The sequence below is a fragment of the Tursiops truncatus genome, chromosome 10 (assembly GCF_011762595.2).
Source record: "Tursiops truncatus isolate mTurTru1 chromosome 10, mTurTru1.mat.Y, whole genome shotgun sequence".
Taxonomy (NCBI): Eukaryota; Metazoa; Chordata; class Mammalia; order Artiodactyla; family Delphinidae; genus Tursiops; species Tursiops truncatus.
In genome coordinates this window covers 48,621,118-48,642,038 of record NC_047043.1, presented here as the reverse complement: position 1 = coordinate 48,642,038, position 20,921 = coordinate 48,621,118, and the positions used below count along the sequence as shown (strand labels likewise).

Here is a 20,921-nt window from a genome sequence, read left to right as displayed (position 1 = left end):
GTTTTTATCAGATAACAGAATTCTGATTTGTCATGGAGGAAAGCGTCTCAGCAGAAGATCACTTTAGTCTCAAGATGATTATAGGGAAGTGTTTTAGCCATTAAACAGAATGAGTTATGGTATATGCTTATGAAAATATACAGGTAAATCATGATCTCTAGTCGGTGATTTAAAAAATATTGAATGAAGTGATCTTCTAAAGCATCTTTCCATGCCAAAAAAATAAATGAGCACAATGCACTTTTTATAAAGCAAATATTAAGTATTGAATCTGAACATTCATCACTTACCCTAAAGAAAAGAGAGCATAATTACTCTCAGTGTTATATTATGTTGTCTGCTTTGCAAAAGATCCATCTTAACATTTGTCCCGTTTGGAGTTACTAGTATATTAGTTTCTATTATGCAGAAGCAATATAGCTATTTGCATTTGCATGTGCTTCGCAACAGTATTACTAGGTGGTCTGTGTAGAGGATCAGAGAAATTATACTATTATATACTGTTTTCTCTCCTCCTGTCTCCCCACTGAGGGAAGGATTGAAAAGGACGCTAAGGATCACATTGATTAATGTCTAAGAAATGACAGGAGGGGATCACAAACAGCCAGTTCTTTAATTAGGCTACCAAACAAGTTCTCTTAGTGTAGAGGCTGCATGAATACTTGAGATGGTTCTGGTATAATTCCTCTGTTCTGTTGTCCCATTTTTAGTTTCAGCAAGTCAGGACATTCAAACATATTCATACTTGATTCATTAAAGCTTTTAATGCTTATTGCTATACCTCATTGCAAATTAGACCCAGACAATAAATACTGGCAAGAGGTACCAGAGAGTAAAAATTATACCTTGTTAAGTTTTAGTAAAGTTAAAATAGAAACATGGCATTTTAAAGAGTATAACTAAGGGTCACACATAAATAAGACTTTTTTTAAACTTGTTTGATCACTACCAGCATTTGGTGGCTATCCACAGAAACTCCTAGGTGAAAATCCACACTGATTTGTGTTGGGGAGAAGACAGTTTCTACAGATAAAAACAAGCCATTTACTTTCTCTTTTTAAAAATTTATTTATTTATTTATATTTGGCTGCGTTGGGTCTTCGTTGCTGCACGCAGTCTTTCTCTAGTTGTGGCGAGCAGGGGCTACTCTTCATTGCAGTGCGTGTGCTTCTCATTGCCGTGGCTTCTCTTGTGGAGCATGGGCTCTAGGCATGCAGGCTTCAGTAGTTGTGGCTCGCAGGCTCTACAGTGCAGGCTCAGTAGTTGTGGCGCACGGGCTTAGTTGCTCCGCAGCATGTGGGATCTTCCCGGACCAGGGCTCAAACCCGTGTTCCCTGCATTGGCAGGCAGATTCTTAACCACTGAACCACCAGGGAAGTCCCAAGCCATTTACTTTCAATAGGTGTCTTTTCCATTAGATTTAACTCTAGGGCAGAAGTATGAATCTCTGTCAGAGAAACCAGACCAGAAATAAAAATTTAACCTGGCACTTATCCTTCTTACATGACAGATGAAAGGAGACTCTCCTTTCATCACAAGTGACACAAATTCTTGACACTTAAATCACAAGTGTCAAGAATTCAGCCATTTTGTTTGGTTTTGTTTATTTCCTTTTGGGTATTTCTGCAGGACTTCTAGAGTTTTCTTCCCTAGATGAGTAGAAATAAAGAACCCACTAAATAAATGGCTGGCTATTATAAAGAACTGCTTGATTGGTGTGGCCAGAAACCCACAAACAAGTCATGAGAAGTAACAAGGGCAGGTGTGATTACTTCTTAATAGGAGAGCAGATAGAGAGGTCACCTTCGAGCTGTATTTTGGGCCAATCTTACAAGGCGAGAAAGTCATTCCTCAGGTCAAGGGCAGGTGTTTTGGGAGGAGGTACAGAACACCTAACCATCTGGTCCATTTTATTCTTGGTGCTTTTGTGACCTAGAAGACTCAGTCTAAATACAAGAGAAAACTTTTCCTCTGCACAACACTTACAGGAACTTATGTGTCAAGATTAAGGTTTTATTGTCTCATGTTTTGATTGAAGTGTCAACACAAGACTCTGATGTCAAAATATGATTGGCTTATTTGTGTAATGTCTCTTCCTGCCTGCAATTCTGTAGAGTTAAACTTGCCTTTCAAATCACAAGATAACAGAACGCCCTCTGGTAGACTGTATTTTCTGCTACCCAATCCTCTACACATATATAAACTTTGCTAAACATTGCACATGAAGAACACAGAAACCCTTTAAAGTAGATGCAAATTCTGAAATTTAAAAAACTATATATTCCCATTCTTTTGGATTGAGAAATGAGAGAGATGTTTAGTTTAATGAGTTATAGTGACATAAAAATTCCTAAAAGAACATCATTTTCTAGTCAACATGCACGTGTTAAAAAATTAGCCCAGATAATCAAACTGTAGCAAAGAGGCAGAAAAATATACACAGAAGTTTAATGACAGGGCACAAAAGTCAAAGTGCTTAGATGAAACAAAAACAAAAAATTCAAATACTGGTATGGAAAGTACAGAAATTGAAAGAGGATTCTGGGTTTCTAACATTTCTGATCAGGATAGCACTAACTAGTGGCAATGACTTTCAAAACTTTTTGGCAATGTGAACAGAGATAATTTGGTACTTGAATATTGTAAAAAATGAGCCATAAATATACATAATCAATTGCAAAGATAGAGCAAACAAACAAACAAAAAAATCAATTCATTAAAGATTCCTAGGAGGTGAAAGGCAATCTGAATCAAAATTTATAAAAACAAAATTAACAAAATAAAAAAAAAACATGTCATTTTACTTTCCCTTAAACATCTCTACTAATATCTTATAAATATATCACTTATGTTGTTCTATATATAGTGAGAGACATGAAAAATAAAATTTATACTCCCAAAAGGCGCCATAAAATCAACATCTTAAGCAATGTGTCATTTCTTTTGGGTAGCTAGCAGCTAGATTGTCAAAGACGCAGTCATCCTGTACCACTTCCCTTTAAAGAGATTCTTATAAACATGTAAAATGTGCATGCAAAGATTGCTCTGTAATAAAAGTGATTTTTTTTTGCAATCAAGTTAATCAGGATGTGTAAACAAACTCTATTGAGGGCTCCATTTTGCCAGTGTAGGATAAACCCTGTATATATTCCACCCTGCTTCCCTGGTAAAACTTCCCTAATGAAATGTTGTAAAACTCATAAACCATCAATTCTCACCATATGAGTAAAATTAAACCCCTGAGAATATCTACTGCTTTTTTTTATTAGCCCGATTTTGAATATTCAAAATGTATGGGTCATAAAATTAAGCCTAAGGCTATGTTTTCACGTAAGTTAATTTGTGTATTTTAAAACCATTAAAAAAAGAATCCTAAATAATTTCCACCTAAATCTTTCTCTGTAGTCATGGAGAGCACAGAAGCAATGACAGAAACAAGATGTCGGTTCTCCTTCAAAATTATGCATTTTGCTGTAAGACAAGAAGAATATCCAAGGGGGATTCTAATATATAAGTTTAAATAACTAAAGCAATTCATCCTCTAAAAAAAACATTCCTTTACCAAACTCACAAACTCTAAGAGAGACAGGAAACCAATATAAATAAAAACAAAAAGATCAGCTCTAGGAATTTTGGTATAGGGTTCATAGACCACAGAGCTGTGAGTCTGTCCCATGTAAAGACTGAATCATGATCACCCCTTCACAAATTCTCAGTTCTCTGATTTCCCTTTAAAGAGCAGATCTTCCTATAAATCTTCATCTAGAAACATCCTGTGACTTCCTGTGCCTGATTTGACTATCTCCATTAATCCATATGGAAAAATGTAAATATATCAAACTAAAGATTAAATTTAAAATGTGGAAACATGTACTCTTCCAGAGTGTAAGCAGCCTTCTAAAGCATTACAATTTGAAGACAGGAAAATGTCTCCTCTGTCCTCTTCCAAACTGACAAAAGAACTCCTATCAACAAGAATGCATTATGTCCTTCACATTGCAGTAAGAATTTTAGGAAACTACCAAAGAAGCAAATGATTTCTCTATCCTCAAGAAAATGGGGAAATGAAATGAATTCATATGAAATCATTGGAAGACTATTCATAAAGCAAAAAAAAACCCAAATAAACAAGTGAAGCCTGAAGAAACCATCTTATTAAATGGAAAGATGGTCCTTGTTCTGGGAAAAACATTGCATAGCAACGGTGGAGCTGAGTGAAAACCAAATCCATTTGGATATTCCATGAAACTGACGGTACTTATATTTTCTACTCCATGCAGTTTTCTCAAGCACCATTAAATAGTAATGTGACTGTTGTCTTTTCTGGCAAGAAAATATTAAAACACCTTTAATCTGGAAATGTTCTGATATGCGTAATTACTAATCAACATTCTACAGACTTGACTTCAGTTCATGGAGCTAATAAGCCCTTCAAGGCTAGTTGTCACCACAATTAAAAAGGTAGCATATCATTTTATCATCTTTCACAACTTATTTCTAGCAAATCACAATTGTGAAAAATTGGTATTTTTTTCCGGCAGCCCAAAAAATGGGAATGCAAAGTTTGATAGCCTCATTTTTTTCCCTCAAATCCCTTATAATGTTTTACATTTAAAAAGAAGAAACACTTTCCCACAAATGCCAACACGGTATTCTTCCAAAGCATTTGTGTCTAATTGTCAGTTGTTATTTATCGTTTATTTCTCAAAAAATAATTAGCTCAGTGCCTTTTTAATGAAGTAAAATGGGGATTAAATTGAGACACTTCATGTCACATAGGAAACAGACATTCTTTGCTCTACAAATCTGAACTAAATGTCTCTATGTTGAAAGAAAAATAATTCCTGTAGATAATAATGTTCAAATGCCTAGATGACTTTGTCAAAGCTCACTAAATAACATAATACATATTGCCTATGGACTGGATTCTTTAAAGATTCTACCCTTTTGATTACTTGCAGATGATTGTATGGCTTTACATATTAGGGACATGAGATACATTCTGAAGGGACTGAATTAAACAGAAAGCTAGCTGTTCTGCGGACTTAGAAAAATCCCTTTATGCTTGGTGGCTTTTAAAATCACTTATATTATCTGTAACCATGTCCTCAATAGATGCAATGTATAAGATTCTGCATAAAGGTATAAGTGAGACCTAAAAAGGAAAAGAAAAAAATCAGACTCAAAAAGAAGCCATGCATAAAGAAAATCCACGAAATATGCTGCACTTTCAAAACGTATGACCTCATTCTTTCCTAGTACTATGTGGAATGCAAAACAAAACCGATGACATGTATTAGTAGAGGGGAACACCTAGGCAGAGCCTGCCATTTTATCTCAGAGAAGGAAAGATAATAGCCAGGTTTACTAAGGACAGCAGGCCCCTACTCCTTAAACAAAAGAATGAGTCCATTTCTCCTAAACCCTAGAATTTTGTTGCACACAGAAATTGAAGAAAAAATAAAGAAATGGAAGAAAAAAGTAAATAATAAACATTACAAATTAAGCTGCTTAAAGTTACACCCTATTATTTTGGAGTTTGTATGTACCAAGAAGGCTGTGTAAAATAAAAGGAAGGTATATGTACTAATGTAAGCAATCATGTTTTTATATTTAATTTGTTATCTATTCTTTTTCATATTTTTACTTAAAATATTAGAATTGTCCATAACATTCTATCCAAGAATAGATATGTATACCAGCCCACTCACAGACACAAGGAACTTGAAAAGATGGAATGAAATATTTCTTGATATGGAGGGACTCAAGGAAATATTTTCATTGGGAGACATGCAAACAATTGGATTAAAATGTGCTCTTTAAGGTAACAGAAATATAGTCAAGATGGGCAAACGAGAGCTCAAAGGAAAAATCTCTTTTGTCTGCCTAAGTAACCAGAGAAAGGCTTGCGATGAGAGCCCTCCTGAATATGTACTAAGTCCCAGTTGGCGATCACCTTTCAGATCTGCCTATCTGAGGGCAAGAGTGCTTGCCATGGCATAGTACCTGCCTCCACTTCCAAATGAAGCTCCAGGCAGGGACAGCAATGCCATCCAGTTCAAAGTTGGGACCACTAACCCCCTTTGGAAGGACTGTCAGTAAAGTACATCGGACGGAAAACCCACATTAGAAGTCTTCCTTAGTCACCCAGCTGCAGGAGTGGGGTGATGGTGATGGTGCTAGTGGTGCAGGTGGGGGTGAAGTGGGGGTAACCGTGCCCACTGAAGACTGCCAGGAAAGGTCACTGGAGTTCTTATCAAAATGAAGATGCAGGCAAGACTTAGATAAGTCTTAAAATAATGCATAAAACCTCTTAAAGAAAGCTCACTTAAGGAACCTAAATTTTTCCTGGCCATTATGCCTGCTTGTTCAAGATCCAGTCCTATGGTTCATGCCTGTTTTTGTGAACTATTTCTTTCTAAATATATGTATATACCTCTTGCTCTGTCTATTTCCATGACTGAGATGGCTAAAATAATGGCTAAAGAATGGTTGCAACTAATGCTTTTTCCTTTTTTAGAGAACAGAATAAAAAAACCTGGGTTTTGTTTGTGTGAACTCCCATGGGGGTGGGGAAAGTAAACTTGGAATAGAGTTTAAGTAGTTGAGTATTTTATCAAACGTATAGAAGAAAAACAACAGAAAAACTCATATCAAACATATTAAACCTTCCTTTCCAAAAAAATGCCAGTTGTTTTTACCACTGAAAGATATAAACAGTTAGATGAACACATATACACACACGCAATAAAAGAAAAACCGAAGTCTAAGAAAATAAAACTTGGAAAATAAATGAAAGAGAATTGTATTTGGTTTTATCAGGAAACAGTAAGAAAAAGAACTGTTATTCCTCAAAGTACATAAAAACCAGCCTACTTACCTCATTGGGGGTGTGCGTGCGTGCGTGCATGCGTGTGTGTGTGTGTGTGTGTGTGTGTGTGTGTGTGTGTGTGTAATGAACCCTGAATTTTAGCTGTTCGAATTTTGGTCCACAGCTGTACCTCTCTAAATTTTTCTGATATCCTCTGGTATCAGAAGCCATGTAGGATAATGACATTCAAATTCTGTATAACAGGCAATATTTTAAAAAATGTTACCCTATGATAATAAAAATAGAAGGGAGAAATCATATGTGAAAAGAATCTAATATCCCAGAATTTATGAAAAAAACCTTTGTTCAAAGTGCCTTTATCTAATAATAGAAAACAGAAAGCTAACAATGCATTCCAGGAAAAATGGCCATCCTACAACTCTCTAATGTAATTTTATACATAGTTAAAGAAATCTACTAGAAGTGATCTTTTACCAGGCACAGTTAGTTTTATTTGATTCTATAATGTTTTAACCATGTGATAAAACTTATCATAAGCTACTCACAAAAATACATTGATATACCTCACTTTACAGAGCTGTATGTTTTTGAAAACCTCTACTATTTTAAGACATTAAAGTGCATTCTAATATGGCACTTGAAATTCTTCAAGGTGTCAAGAAAACAGACTATCAAAAGTCAAAATTTAAACACTGGGACTCATCTTCTAGGAATGAGGATTGCATTGATTTTATTTTATTTTTGAGTTTTACTTTGCAGACTACCCAGCAGAGCACCCTACTATTAGAATGTTTGTCTGCCATGTTACTAAGTGTATCTTTGAATGCATTGAGAAAATTCTGTGTCGTGCACTATTCAAAACAGAAAATGAACCATACTTTGACCATGTTGATATGGCTAATTAATTGGCTTCTCATAAGAACATACTGTGTGGCTCCTTTTGTTTATTACACTATTCACACCTTTCCTGGAGCAAAGAGTCCTCTGCTTACAGAGCCACTTATATCTAGAGAGGAACAAATAGCCTCCATCTGTGATAGACAAGGAAACTGTCAAGCCAGCAGCTCTGGGGATAGTCATTTTCCAGAACTGCTTAGTCATCCCTGTCTAGCCCTGGGATGCCCACGTATCAGCTGCTGAGAAGCCATATCATGAAATGTTAATTTGGCTCTTAAAGATAACATGCTTTTAAGAAGTGATAAGAAAGAAAAGTTGAGCTGGGTTCAGACAGACTGTCTCTGTTCCCAAGTTCTGAAAATGCACTCCCAGAAATATTTTCTGTAGCCTTATCATCAGCAGCATTCCTCAGCAATCCTGATGAAATAAGAATGTTCTCCCTTCAAGGAGGTGGAGTGTCTGTGTGTTTCCCCTCCTGTGTATTTCTGGTCAGGCGTTCACAGGAGACTTGGTAAGAAAACCTACCCTCCAAGTATGTCCCTTAAACTTCACACCTTGCTAAAATGGTTCTTTTAACTTTGCTCTCATCTGAGCCCTCCCTCCCCAGCCCCGCATCCCTTCCCCTCTGCTGTTGTTCAGTTTGGTAGCGCGCTATGGATGTAATCTTTATAGGACCTGCCAGTCAACATAAACTCACACTCTGTCTCAGCATCCTCCCTTCTCTCATCTATCCCCCTTGGAAAAATGTGATAACCTTTGTTTTCGAAAGTACTACTGACTTATGTGGGTGTATTTGCTTTGAAAATTGAGTCTTCAAAAAATGCTTCTGAGCCAAGCAACTCACACGTGGGGAACACTGCTGTGAAGAGGGATAGCACGGAGGCTAAGAGCAACAAAACACATTGTCTTGACATCTGCTGAGGTGTTACAAATAAAGCTGACGACGAAAGCAAAGCTGGATTCCTCACCTTACTTTCCTGACCCACACACACAAAGAATAATCTTGACTGGCCCCATATCTATTTGCTTCTTAGAGAAAAGCAGAAAAGTTGAACTGGGCATTATGATCCCACAGTAGCAGTGATTCAAATAGTTCACTACTTAGAAGTTTATACTTTGCATAAGAAGGGTGATTCCTGGAGTATATCAGCCTTAAGGCAAATAGTGACACATTTTCATGCTTAGAATGATAGAACACATCGGTCCCTGCCTTTCCCTCTCTCTTTTTCCCCTGCCTTATTTGTTTTTTTGGCTGCGCCACAGGGCTTATGGGATCTTAATTCCCCAACCAGGGATCAAACCCAGCAGTGAGAACTTGGCGTCTTAACCACTAGACCGCCAGGGAATTCCCCCCGCCTTGTATTTTTAAACCCGATTTAGACATCCTGTTTGTGGGTAGAACTGTTTCAAAGCAACACTGATTATTTTAATAAGATACAAATATGAACTAGGACAGATGTTTTAGACTGGCATTCAGTGTCCTTCTGCCCTTTTCAGTTGCCTGGTTCAATCTAGACATGTTTTCGGATGGTTACATGGAATAGTCCAGGAGCTCACACAAGTCTAGTATGTAAAAGAGATGACACATCTGCTGTTGCTTCCCAGCCCCAGCTTCTACCTGTGGCAGACAGCACTAAGCAATTGTGGTACATTCTCACTAAGTATAGACAGAGCCTCAGGATCCTTCCTAACACAGCACTCCCAGCAACCAGCAGTCATTGACAATTAACCAGAATTGGTTTAAAAAATAACAACAGATTGCCTTCCTGCATCTGGCCCTCCTTCCTGAGGAGCAATGAGCATGGAGAAAGCTGTGGATCAATTAGCATGAGTCTATTTACTTTTACTGGAGGTGGCTGGTGAGGGGAGGAAGCTGAATAAAGTTAACTCACGTAGCTTGGCATTCTTCTATTAATTCTGATGAACATTAGAAAATTAAACCATGAGCTAAGTGTAGGATATGTAGGATGGCAATTAGACTGAGTAGCATGTCATTTTCATTAAGTAAGAGAGTAGAGAAAGATAGCAGAGAAGATAAACACGTCAGCCCCCAGAGTTTCCATGTGAAGCCCTAGGGGAGCCTCATTAAATTAAGAAAAGTGTCAGAGGTCTAGCAGTATGTATACATCAATTCAGAACACATACATTAATTAATTTTTAGGGTAGTGAGCAATATTCTATATGTGGATAGGGTTTGGATTACGCAGATGGATATGTTTGGCAAAGCACTTTGAATGACATACTTAAGGTCAGTGTATTTCATTTTATGAAAGTTTCACCCAAAACCAAAAAAACAAGTATTGAACTCTAGTTAATGACATGCATGCTGAGCATTTAGAATTGAAGTGTACTGCTGTCTGCAACTGATGTCTTATTGAAAAACATAAGATAGACTGATGACTGAATAGAGGGATGAGTGTACAGTAAAGCAAGTTCAGTAAAAGATAAATTGTAGAATCTAGAATAGTGAGTTCACTATAAGCTGATTTCCATTTTTCCATATGTTTGAACATTTTCATAATAAAATATTGGCGAAAAACTACAACACATACCTTATCTTATTCTCAATAGTGTGCAATCTAGCTGTCCTTTCTCCTGTTTCTTTCTGATTAGAAGCAAGAAACAGCCAAGTCTGCACAAGATGCAATTACATGGAATGATGTGTTACTGAAATGTCTTGACTGTCTTCATAAAGAAGAATTTGGATGTACCCACGTAACTCTAGCCAGGGGAGAAGAAGAAGACACACAATTTTACTTAGACTCTGCTATCCTCGTCACACCTAGAGCAATGGAAGTGGTCCACTACACTGCATCCTAATCCAGCATTTTTGATAGGCAAAGCATCACTGAAATGCAAATTTCCCACCCTGATTAGAACATCGCCGACCTTTTCTGTTCATCTTTTTCTCAGAGTGAGCATTGATGCTGACTTGGCAAACCATGGTTGATAAACTGCTGCTCTGTTAAACCTAGCCTGGAGATTTCAGGGTCTAAAAGATGGACATCGTGGGGCACAAAGTATTCAGAGTTCGAGCTTGTATAAAACAAGTGCAAAGAGCTCAGTGAAAACCTATCACCACTGGTAGAATGGAGGGGGCAACAAAAATGGTCCTTCACCAGCAGTGGCCATCATCAGATTTACATGAAATGTCTCCCAATTCTCAATCACACTTCTCCCCAGTCTAGTGGTTTGAGGGCAGCTGGACATGGCATGCTAAAACAGGGCACTTTTTAACAAACATAATCAAGAACAGAATGTTTAACCTATTCTATTAATTCTCATAGCAATGTGTACACTAATATGCCTGGCAATAATTTGTAACCCTTGACCGAAAAAAGATATTGCTATCTTTTTTACCCCACTTGTTCTAGTCTAGTTTTGGGAACTACAAGTCCCAAGGAACAGGATGATATTGAGATAATACAGCTAATGAGAATAAGTGGGCACACTGCAGTATGCTTCAAAGGGTCACTGCTCAGTCTATGATTCCATACTTTTTAATTTCTTTGTACAAGCAGGGAACTGAAAAATAGGAAAATGCATTTGGCTGGTCTGAGCTACAAATTAAATCCTTGATTAAATTTAGGCAATTATATCTCCAGGTTGTTTCCATTTAAACATTTTAAATACATTTGAATAAGCTTCTTAATCATGATCTTGGCAATCTATCGTATGGCAAAATGGACTCTAAGAAATACTATTAAAAGGTTAGCTGACAAATAAAACAATGTAAGGATCCTGCAAAGAAATACTTTACCCTGCTTTTAACTTGTTTGCATGTGTTGCCAGGAGGTGGAAAATAAACACAAGAAGCTCACATGGGTTCTTAACCAGTAAAGAGCAATCAAATTCAGTCATTCTCAAATTTTATCATGTATAAAAATCACCTAAAGAGCTTGTTAAAATGCCGAATCCTGGGACTCCAACCCTAGAGACACTGATTGAGCAGGTCTGGGCTGTGCCCATGAATCTGCACTTCTCACCAGCTCCCAGGCAATGCTGATGCTGTGACCACAGGACCACTTGGAGCAGAGCTTAATGTGTGCAAGCACAGTGAAGTGGCTGTCAGAAAGTTCAGGAAATACCGTAAGGTAACCATAATCATTTGTCCAGCTTTTAAAGATATCCAGAAAGGTGACTCATCATCCCACCCAAAAGTCAATAGCTAATAGCTCCTGTGGAGGGTCGGGTCGCAATAAAATGGAGAGGCAGGTGGGCCCCCAGACTCCCCTAGGAGGTAATGTAAATTTCTTCCCACTTGAAGAACCCAGTATCTTATTACCTCTCCAGTAGCCATTCTCAGTCTCCCCATATCCCAAGGGGGTGGTCCCTCCCTACAAGGAAGCCTAACCTTGCTTTCGCTGTCTGGAGATTATCATCATGCAACTAAAATCAATTTTCATCTGCCCCATTATCAATGGAGACAAAGAATCTCAGCTGGCTATTAATCTCACCTGTATCACAAGTGGTAGAGTATGAAATCTCCCCGCTGACTTTCTTCTCCAAGGAAAATCCTATTAGCTTCTTCAGTGTTTGGTAAAAGAATGGCTTCCTAACCCCTAGTGATATTTATAAATCGCCTTTGAATCCTCTCAAAATTGACTGCATCCAAGTACTTGAAAGTCAAGTTCCAATGTGATATATTTTTTAAAACCTTTCTCTCTACCTCTCTCCCACCATCCCCAATCCAACAGAATACTTTCTACCAACCAGAGCTGCAATGAATCATGTTTTGGCAGGGGATGAAGAACAGGAAAAGAGAACTTCCAAACAGACCTAAAAGGAGCTGAGCACACTGGAAGGATTGCTGTCTGGTCCTGCACGGATGGATCTTACTTCCTATAGCCTGATGGTTGCTTTTCAATAAATACGATAATAGTAGCTTGCACTTCTACTTATAGTGGGTATACAGGTAACTTCCTCATAACTTCAGGTAGGTTGCTTATTTAATCCTCAAGACAACCTTGTAAGGAAGCAGAGATTCAGAGAGTTTTGGTTGTCTAATGGGGGCCACAGAGCTGGTGTGTGACTGACAGAGCCCTGGTTCAACCTGGGCCTGACTCCCACTCTGGGGCTGGGCTATTCCCCACACTAACCCAAAAGTATGACAACTCTTACAGGATTACCCTTCATTAGATATAATTTTCAGGTAAACCATCCCAGACTGCCTGTAGAAAAATAAGCATCTTTTCCAGAAAACCCAATGAAATGAAAATGATAAGAAAAATCTGAGAAGCTGAGGCTATACAACAAGACTGGGAAAATGCTAAAACTCCAGACAACAGATGTTGAGGTATATCTGCCAAATACAGAGAAATTTGGAATGAGAAGTGGAGTAGATATTTCCGAAAACCAAGTCACAGATCTGCTGGAAAGGCTTTGGGGAAATCCACCTAACAAAAATATTCAAGGTTTAACTAAATGTTTCTAAAAAAACAAATAAAGACTTTCATAAACCTACATCAAAATGGAATATCACATTTTAGGAAAAATTTGTTACAAAACAAGCAATAACAAATGAATTTCAGGGATAGAAAGAATACTTGAGGCATCCATACTGAAAAATAAATTTAGCTATCAGGTAGAAAATCAGGATTACTTTAGCAACACCAATATTGGGAAAAAAAAACAAACAACAAAGCAAACGAAAACAAAACAAAGAATTGCAGTGCCACGAGTTTTAAAAGGGGAAAGTGACATGAATTTTATACCCTATGTATCGGTGTCATTTACATATGAATGTAAAATATAGACATTCTGACATATGCACAGACATTGTACTATAACACTCACAATGGCTTCTCTAAAAACTACCGGTTTATGAAATTCAGAAAAATGTGATATAAATTAAAAATGCAAATTCAAGAATTGCATAGCCATATTATAAAATGATTGAAAATGAATACTGATTTTGTTTAAATGCAGACCTAAAGTTGAATAATTTTAATTATGTTATATAACAAAATGTAAATATTATGAAGCTGGATATAAAAACAGTAATATGAATAAACAAATTTGGAAACTGGAGAAGAGAGGAAACAGCTAGAAAAGGAAGTTTGCTAACTTTTCAACTCTCTAAATAACAAATGTATCTATATTATTTAATTTTAAAAAGCAATGTACACAAGAGTTAAAAAAAACTTACAAATGATCAGAATAAGCAAGAATAACAACAAAAATAAAAATAATACATAATACAAAATAAATTAAAGGCTTTTAAAAACAGGATATATAAGCATGAAGACATACATAAAAATTGAGCTGTTCTATTGAAAAACAACATCCTGGAGTAGAACTTTACTAAATAAAATGAGTTTCGTATATGATGTAGGTAGGAGGAGAGATGAATTCAGGCCTCTTTTTTTTTTTTTAACATCTTTATTGGAGTATAATTGCTTTACAATGGTGTGTTAGTTTCTGCTGTATAAAAAAGTGAATCAGCTATACATAAACAGATATACCCATATCTCCCCCATCTTGCGAATCCCTCCCACCCCCCCATCCCACCCCTCTAGGTGGTCACAAAACACTGAGCTGATCTCCAGGTGCTATGTGGCTGCTTCCCACTAGCTATCTATTTTACATTTGGTAGTGTGTGTATATGTTCATGCCACTCTCTCACTTTGTCCCATTTGACCCTTCCCCCTCCCCGTGTCCTCAAGTCCATTCTCTAAGTCTGTGACTTTATTCCTGTCCTGCCCCTAGGTTCTTCAGAACCTTTTTTTTAGATTCCATATATATGTGTTAGCATACAGTTTTTGTTTTTTCTCTTTCTGACTTCACTCTGTATGACAGTCCATACAGCCTATTTGTAGTGAGGTGCATGAGGTCCATCCATCTCACTATAAATAACTCACTTTTGTTTCTTTTTATGGCTGAGTAATATTCCATTGTATATATGTGCCACACCTTCTTTAACCATTCATCTGTCGATGGACACTTAGGTTGCTTCCATGTCCTGGCTATTGTAAATAGAGCTGCAATGGACATTTTGGTACATGACTCTCTTTGAATTATGGTTTTCCCGGGGTATATGCCCAGTAGTGGGATTGCTCGGTCATAAGGTAGTTCTACTTTCAGTTTTTTAAGGAACCTCCATACTGTTCTCCATAGTGGTTGTATCAATTTACATTCCCACCAACAGTGCAAGAGGGTTCCCTTTCCTCCACACCCTCTCCAGCATTTATTGTTCGTAGATTTTTTTGATGATGGCCATTCTGACCGGCGTGAGGTGATACCTCATTGTAGTTTTTGTGTGTGTGTGTGTGTTATGCGGGCCTCTCACCGTCGCGGCCTCTCCCGTTGCGGAGCACAGGCTCCGGACACGCAGGCTCAGCGGCCATGGCTCACGGGCCCAGCCGCTCCGCGGCATGTGGGATCTTCCCGGACCGGGACACGAACTTGCATCCCCTGCATTGGCAGGCAGACTCTCAACCACTGTGCCACCAGGGAAGCCGTCATTGTAGTTTTGATTTGCATTTCTCTAATGATTAGTGATGTTGAGCATCCTTTCATGTGTTTGCTGGCAATCTGTATATCTTCATTGGAGAAATGTCTATTTAGGTCTTCTGCCCATTATTGGATTGGGTTGTTTGTTTTTTTGATATTGAGCTGCATGAGCTGCTTGTATATTTTGGAGATTAATCATGTGTCAGTTGCTCTGTTTGCAAATATTTTCTCCCATTCTGAGGGTTCTCTTTTCACCTTGTTTATGGTTTCCTTTGCTGTGCAAAAGCTTTGAAGTTTCATTAGGTCCCATTTGTTTATTTTTGTTTTTATTTCCATTTCTCTAGGAGGTGGGTCAAAAAGGATCCTGCTTTGATGTATGCCATAGAGTGTTCTGCCTATGTTTTCCTCTAAGAGTTTTATAGTGTCTGGGCTTACATTTAAGTCTTTAATCCATTTTGAGTTTATTTTTGTGTATGGTGCTAGGGAGTGTTCTAATTTCATTCTTTTAAATGTAGCCGTCCAGTTTTCCCAGCACCACTTACTGAAGATGCTGTCTTGTCTCCACTGTATATTCTTGCCTCCTTTATCAAAGATAAGGTGACCATATGTGCATGGGTTTACCTCTGGGCTTTCTATCCTGTTCCAGGGATCCATATTTCTGTTTTTGTGCCAGTACCATACTGTCTTGATTACTGTAGCTTTGTAGTACAGTCTGAAGACCAGGAGCCTGATTCCTCCAGCTCTGTTTTTCTTTCTCAAGATTGCTTTGGCTATTTGGGGTCTTCTGTGTTTCCATACAAATTGTGAAATTTTTTGTTCTAGTTCTGTGAAAAATGCCGCTGGTAGTTTGATAGGGATTGCAATGAATCTGTAGATTGCTTGGGCAGTACAGTCTTCTTCACAATGTTGATTCTTCCAGTCCAAGAACATGGTATGTCTCTCCATCTGTTTATACCATCTTTAATTTCTTTCATCATTGTCATATGGTTTTCTGCATACAGGTCTTTTGTCTCCATAGGTAGGTTTATTCCCAGGTATTTTATTCTTTTTGTTGCAATGGTAAATGGGAGTGTGTCATTATTTTCTCTTTCAGGTTTTTCATCATTAGTATATAGGAATGCAAGAGATTTCTGTGCATTAATTTCCTATCCTGCTACTTTACCAAATTCATTGATTAGCTCTAGTAGTTTTCTGGTAGCATCTTTAGGATCCTCTATGTATAGTATCATGTCATCTACAAACATTGACAGCTTTAATTCTTCTTTTCCAATTTGGATTCCTTTTATTTCTTTTTCTCCTCTGATTGCTGTGGCTAAAACTTCCAAACTATGTTGAATAATTCTGGTTCAAGTGGACAATCTTGTCTTGTTCCTGATCGTAGAGGAAACAGTTTCAGTTTTTAACCATTGAGAACAATGTTGGGTGTAGGTTTGTCATATTTAGCCTTTATTATGTTCAGGTAAGTTCCCTCTATGCCTACCTTCTGGAGAGTTTTTATAATAAAAGGGTGTTGAATTTTGTCAAAAGCTTTTTCTGCATCTATTGAGATGATCATATGGTTTTTCTCCTTCAGTTTGTTAATACGTTTTATCACATTGATTGATTTGCATATACTGAAGAATCCTTGCATTCCTGGGATAAACCCCACTTGATCATGGTGTATGATCCTTTTAATGTGCTGTTGGATTCTGTTTGCTAGTATTTTGTTGAGGATTTTTGCATCTATATTCATTAGTGATATTGGCCTATAGTTTTCCTTCTTTGTGACATCTTTGTCTGGTTTTGGTATCAGCATGATGGTGGCCTCGTAGAATGAGTTTCGGAGTATTCCTCCCTCAGTGATATTTTGGAAGAGTTTGAGAAGGATAGGTGTTAGCTGTTCTCTAAATGTTTGATAGAATTCACCTGTGAAGCCATCTGGTCCTGGGCTTTTGTTTGCTGGATGATTTCTAATCACAGTTTCAATTTCAGTGCTTCTGATTGGTCTTTTTATATTCTGTATTTCTTCCTGGTTCAGTATCAGAAGGTTGTGCTTTTCTAAGAATTTGTCCATTTCTTCCAGGTTGTCCAATTTATTGGCATAGAGTTGCTTGTAGTAATCTCTCATGATCCTTTGTATTTCTGCAGTGTCAGTTGTTACTTCTCCTTTTTCATTTCTAATTCTACAGATTTGAGCCTTCTCCCTTTTTTTCCTGATCAGTCTGGCTAATGGTTTATCAATTTTGTTTATCTCCTCAAAGAACCAGCTTTTACTTCTAGTGATCTTTGCTATTGTTTCCTTCATTTGTTTTTCATTTATTTCTGATCTGATCTTTGTGATTTCTTTCCTTCTGCTAACTTTGGGGTTTTTTGTTCTTCTTTCTCTAATTGCTTTAGGTGTAAGGTTAGGTTGTTTATTTGAGATGTTTCTTATTTCTTGGGATATGACTGTATTGCTAAAAACTTCCCTCTTAGAACTGTTTTGCTGCATCCCATAGGTTGTAGGTCGTCGTGTTTTCATTGTCATTTGTTTCTAGGTATTTTTTGGTTTCCTCTTTGATTTCTTCAGTGATCTCCTGTTTATTTAGTAGTGTATTGTTTAGCTTCCATGTGTTTGTATTTTTTACAGACTTTTTCCTGTAATAGATATCTAGTCTCATAGCCTTGTGGTTGGAAAAGGTACTTGATACAATTTCAATTTTCATAAATTTACCAAGGCTTGATTTGTGATCCAAGATATGATCTATCCTGGAGAATGTTCTATGAGCACTGAGAAGAAAGTGTATTCTGTTATTTTTGGATGGAACATCCTATAAATATCAATTAAGTCCATCTTGTTTAATGTATCATTTAAAGCTTGTGTTTCCTTATTTATTTTCATTTTGGATGATCTGTCCATTGGTGAAAGTGGGGTGTTAAAGTCCCCTAGTATGACTGTGTTACTGTCGATTTCCCCTTTTATGGCTGTTAGCATCTGCCTTATGTATTGAGGTGCTCCTATGTTGGATGCATAAATATTTACAATTGTTATATCTTCTTCTTGGATCGATCCCTTGATCATTATGTAGTGTCCTTCTTTGTCTCTTGTAATAGTCTTTATTTTAAAGTCTATTTTGTCTGATATGAGAATTGCTACTCCAGCTTTCTTTTGATTTCCATTTGCATGGGATATCTTTTTCCATCCCCTCACTTTCAGTCTGTATGTGTCCCTAAGTCTGAAGTGGGCTCCTTTAGAAAGCATATATATGGGTCTTGTTTTTGTATCCATTCAGCCAGTCTCTGTCATTTGGTTGGAGCATTTAATCCATTTACATTTAAGGTAGTTATCCGTATGTGTGTTCCTATTAACAAACCCAAAACAATTAAGAAAACGGTATTGTAAGTGTTTTTCTTCTCTTGTGTTCCCTGCCTAGAGAAGTTCCTTTAGCATTTGTTGTAAAGCTGGTTTGGTGGTGATGAATTGTCTTAGCTTTTGCTTGTCTGCAATGGTTTTAATTTCTCTGTTGAATTTGAATGAGATCCTTGTTGAGTAGAGTAATCTTGGTTGTAGGTTTTTCTCTTTTATCACTTTAAATATGTCCTGCCACTCTCTTTTGGCTTGCAGAGTTTCTGCTGAAAGGTCAGCTGTTAACCTTATGGGGATTCCCTTATATGTTATTTGTTGCTTTTCCCTTGCTGCTTTTAGTGCTTTTCCTTTGTAGTTAATTTTTGATAGTTTAATTAGTAAGTGTCTTGGCATGTTTCTGCTTGGACTTATCCTGTATGGGACTCTCTGTGCTTCCTGGACTTGACTATTTCCATTCTCGTATTAGGGAAGTTTTCAACTATAATGTCTTCAAATGTTTTCTCAGTCCATTTCTTTTTCTCTTCTTCCGGGATCCCTATAATTTGAATGTTGGTGCATTTAATGTTGTCCCAGAGGTCTCTGAGACTGTCCTCAATTCTCTTCATTCTTTTTCTTTATTGTGCTCTGCAGTGGTTATTTCCACTATTTTATCTTCCAGGTCACTTATCCGTTTTCTGCCTCTGTTATTCTGCTATTCTTCTAGAGAATTTTTAATTTCATTTTTGTGTTGTTCATCATTGTTTGTTTGCTCTTTAGTTCTTCTAGGTCCTTGTTAAACATTTCTTGTATTTTCTCCATTCTATTTTCAAGATTTTGGATCATCTTTACCATCATTACTCTGAATTCTTTTTCAGGTAGACTGCCTATTTCCTCTTCATTTGTTAGGTCTGGTGGGTTTTTATCTTGCTCCTTCATCTGCTGTGTGTTTCTCTGTCTTCTCATTTTGCTTAACTTCCTGTGTTTGGGGTCTCCTTTTCACAGGCTGCAGGTTCGTAATTCCCATTGTTTTTGGTGACTGCCCCCAGTGGGTAAGGTTGGTTCAGTGGGTTGTGTAGGCTTCCTGGTGGAGGGGACTGGTGCCTGTGTTCTGGTGGATGAGGCTGGATCTTGTCTTTCTGGTGGGCAGGACCACGTCTGGTGGTGTGTTTTGGGGTGTCTGTGAGCTTATTATGATTTCAGGCAGTCTCTCTGCTAATGGGTGGGGTTGTGTTCCTGTCTTGCTAGTTGTTTGGCATAGGGTTTCCTGCACTGTAGCTTGCTGGTCGTTGAGTGGAGCTGGGTCTTCGTGTTGAGATGGCGATCTGAGAGCTTTGGATGTTTGATATTACATGGGGCAGGGAGGTCTCTGGTGGACCAATGTTCTGAACTTGGCTCTCCCACCTCAGAGACTCAGGCCTTCCACCCAGCCGGAGCACCAAGACCCTGTCAGCCACATGGCTCACAAGAAAAGGGAAAAGAAAGAAAGGAAGAAAGCAAGGAAGGAAGGAAGGAAGGAAGGAAGGAAGGGAGGGAAGGAGGGAGAGAGCGAGAGAGAGAGAAAGAAAGAAAGAGAGAGAGGAAGGGAGGGAGGGAGGGAGGGAGAGAGAGAGGGAGGGAGAAAGAAAGAAAGAAAGAGAAAGAAAGAAAGAAAGAAAGAAAGAAAGAAAGAAAGAAAGAAAGAAAGAAAGAAAGAAAAAATAAAGTTATTAAAATAAAAAATATATTATTAAAAATAAAAAATAAACATGTAATAAAAAAAAGAAAGAAAGAAGAGAGCAACCAAACCAAAAAACAAATCCACCAATGAAAACAAGAACCAAAAACTACACTAAAACAAACAAACAAAAAATACAGACAGCACCCTAGGACAAATGGTAAAATCAAAGCTTTTGGGAAGTCTGAGGTCTTCTGCCAGCATTCAGTAGGTGTTCTGTAGGAGTTGTTCCACATGTAGATGTATTTTTGATGTATTTGTGGGGAGGTCGGTGATCTCCATGTCTTACTCCTCCACCATCTTGAAGCTCTAGCCCCAGCCCTGTTTTCTAGGGCTATCATAATGAGGTATCACAAATTGTATGGCTTAAACAACAGGAATGTATTGTTATGGAGGCTAGAAGTTAAAGATCAAGGTGTCAGCAGGGTTGGCTATTCCTGAGGGTTCTGAGGGCAAATCTGTTCCCTGCCTCTGCTCTTGGGTGCTGCTGGCAATCTTTGCCATTCCTTGGGTTTGTAGAAGTATCACCCCAATCTCTGCCTTCATTTTCACATGGTGTTTTTCCTGTGTGCATGGCTGTTTCCAAATGCCCCCCTTTTATAAAAACATCAGTCATATTGGATTAAGGGCCTGCCCAATTCCAGCACGACCTCACACTAACTTAACTAATTATGTCTGTAACAACCCTATTCACAAGTAAGGTCACATTCTGAGATACTGGG

The 20,921-nt window shown here is 37.7% G+C and overlaps 1 protein-coding gene across 17 annotated transcripts in view; it reads right to left on the bottom strand.

Moving 5' to 3' along the window:
* RBMS3 (RNA binding motif single stranded interacting protein 3) overlaps window positions 1–20,921 on the bottom strand; it is a 715,503-nt gene that overhangs the window by 284,276 nt on the left and 410,306 nt on the right. For 2 of the 17 annotated variants that reach the window (XM_073810935.1, XM_073810937.1), the window contains exon 4: window positions 14,250–19,943. The exons of 14 other annotated variants lie outside the window; for them this stretch is intronic. In XM_073810935.1, coding sequence (XP_073667036.1) covers window positions 16,581–17,687 — 1,107 coding nt within the window. In that variant the 5' untranslated portion in view covers window positions 17,688–19,943 and the 3' untranslated portion in view covers window positions 14,250–16,580. Of the gene's footprint in view, window positions 1–14,249; window positions 19,944–20,921 lie in introns of those variants that run through there. One more of the 17 variants, XM_073810936.1, reaches the window with a different exon arrangement.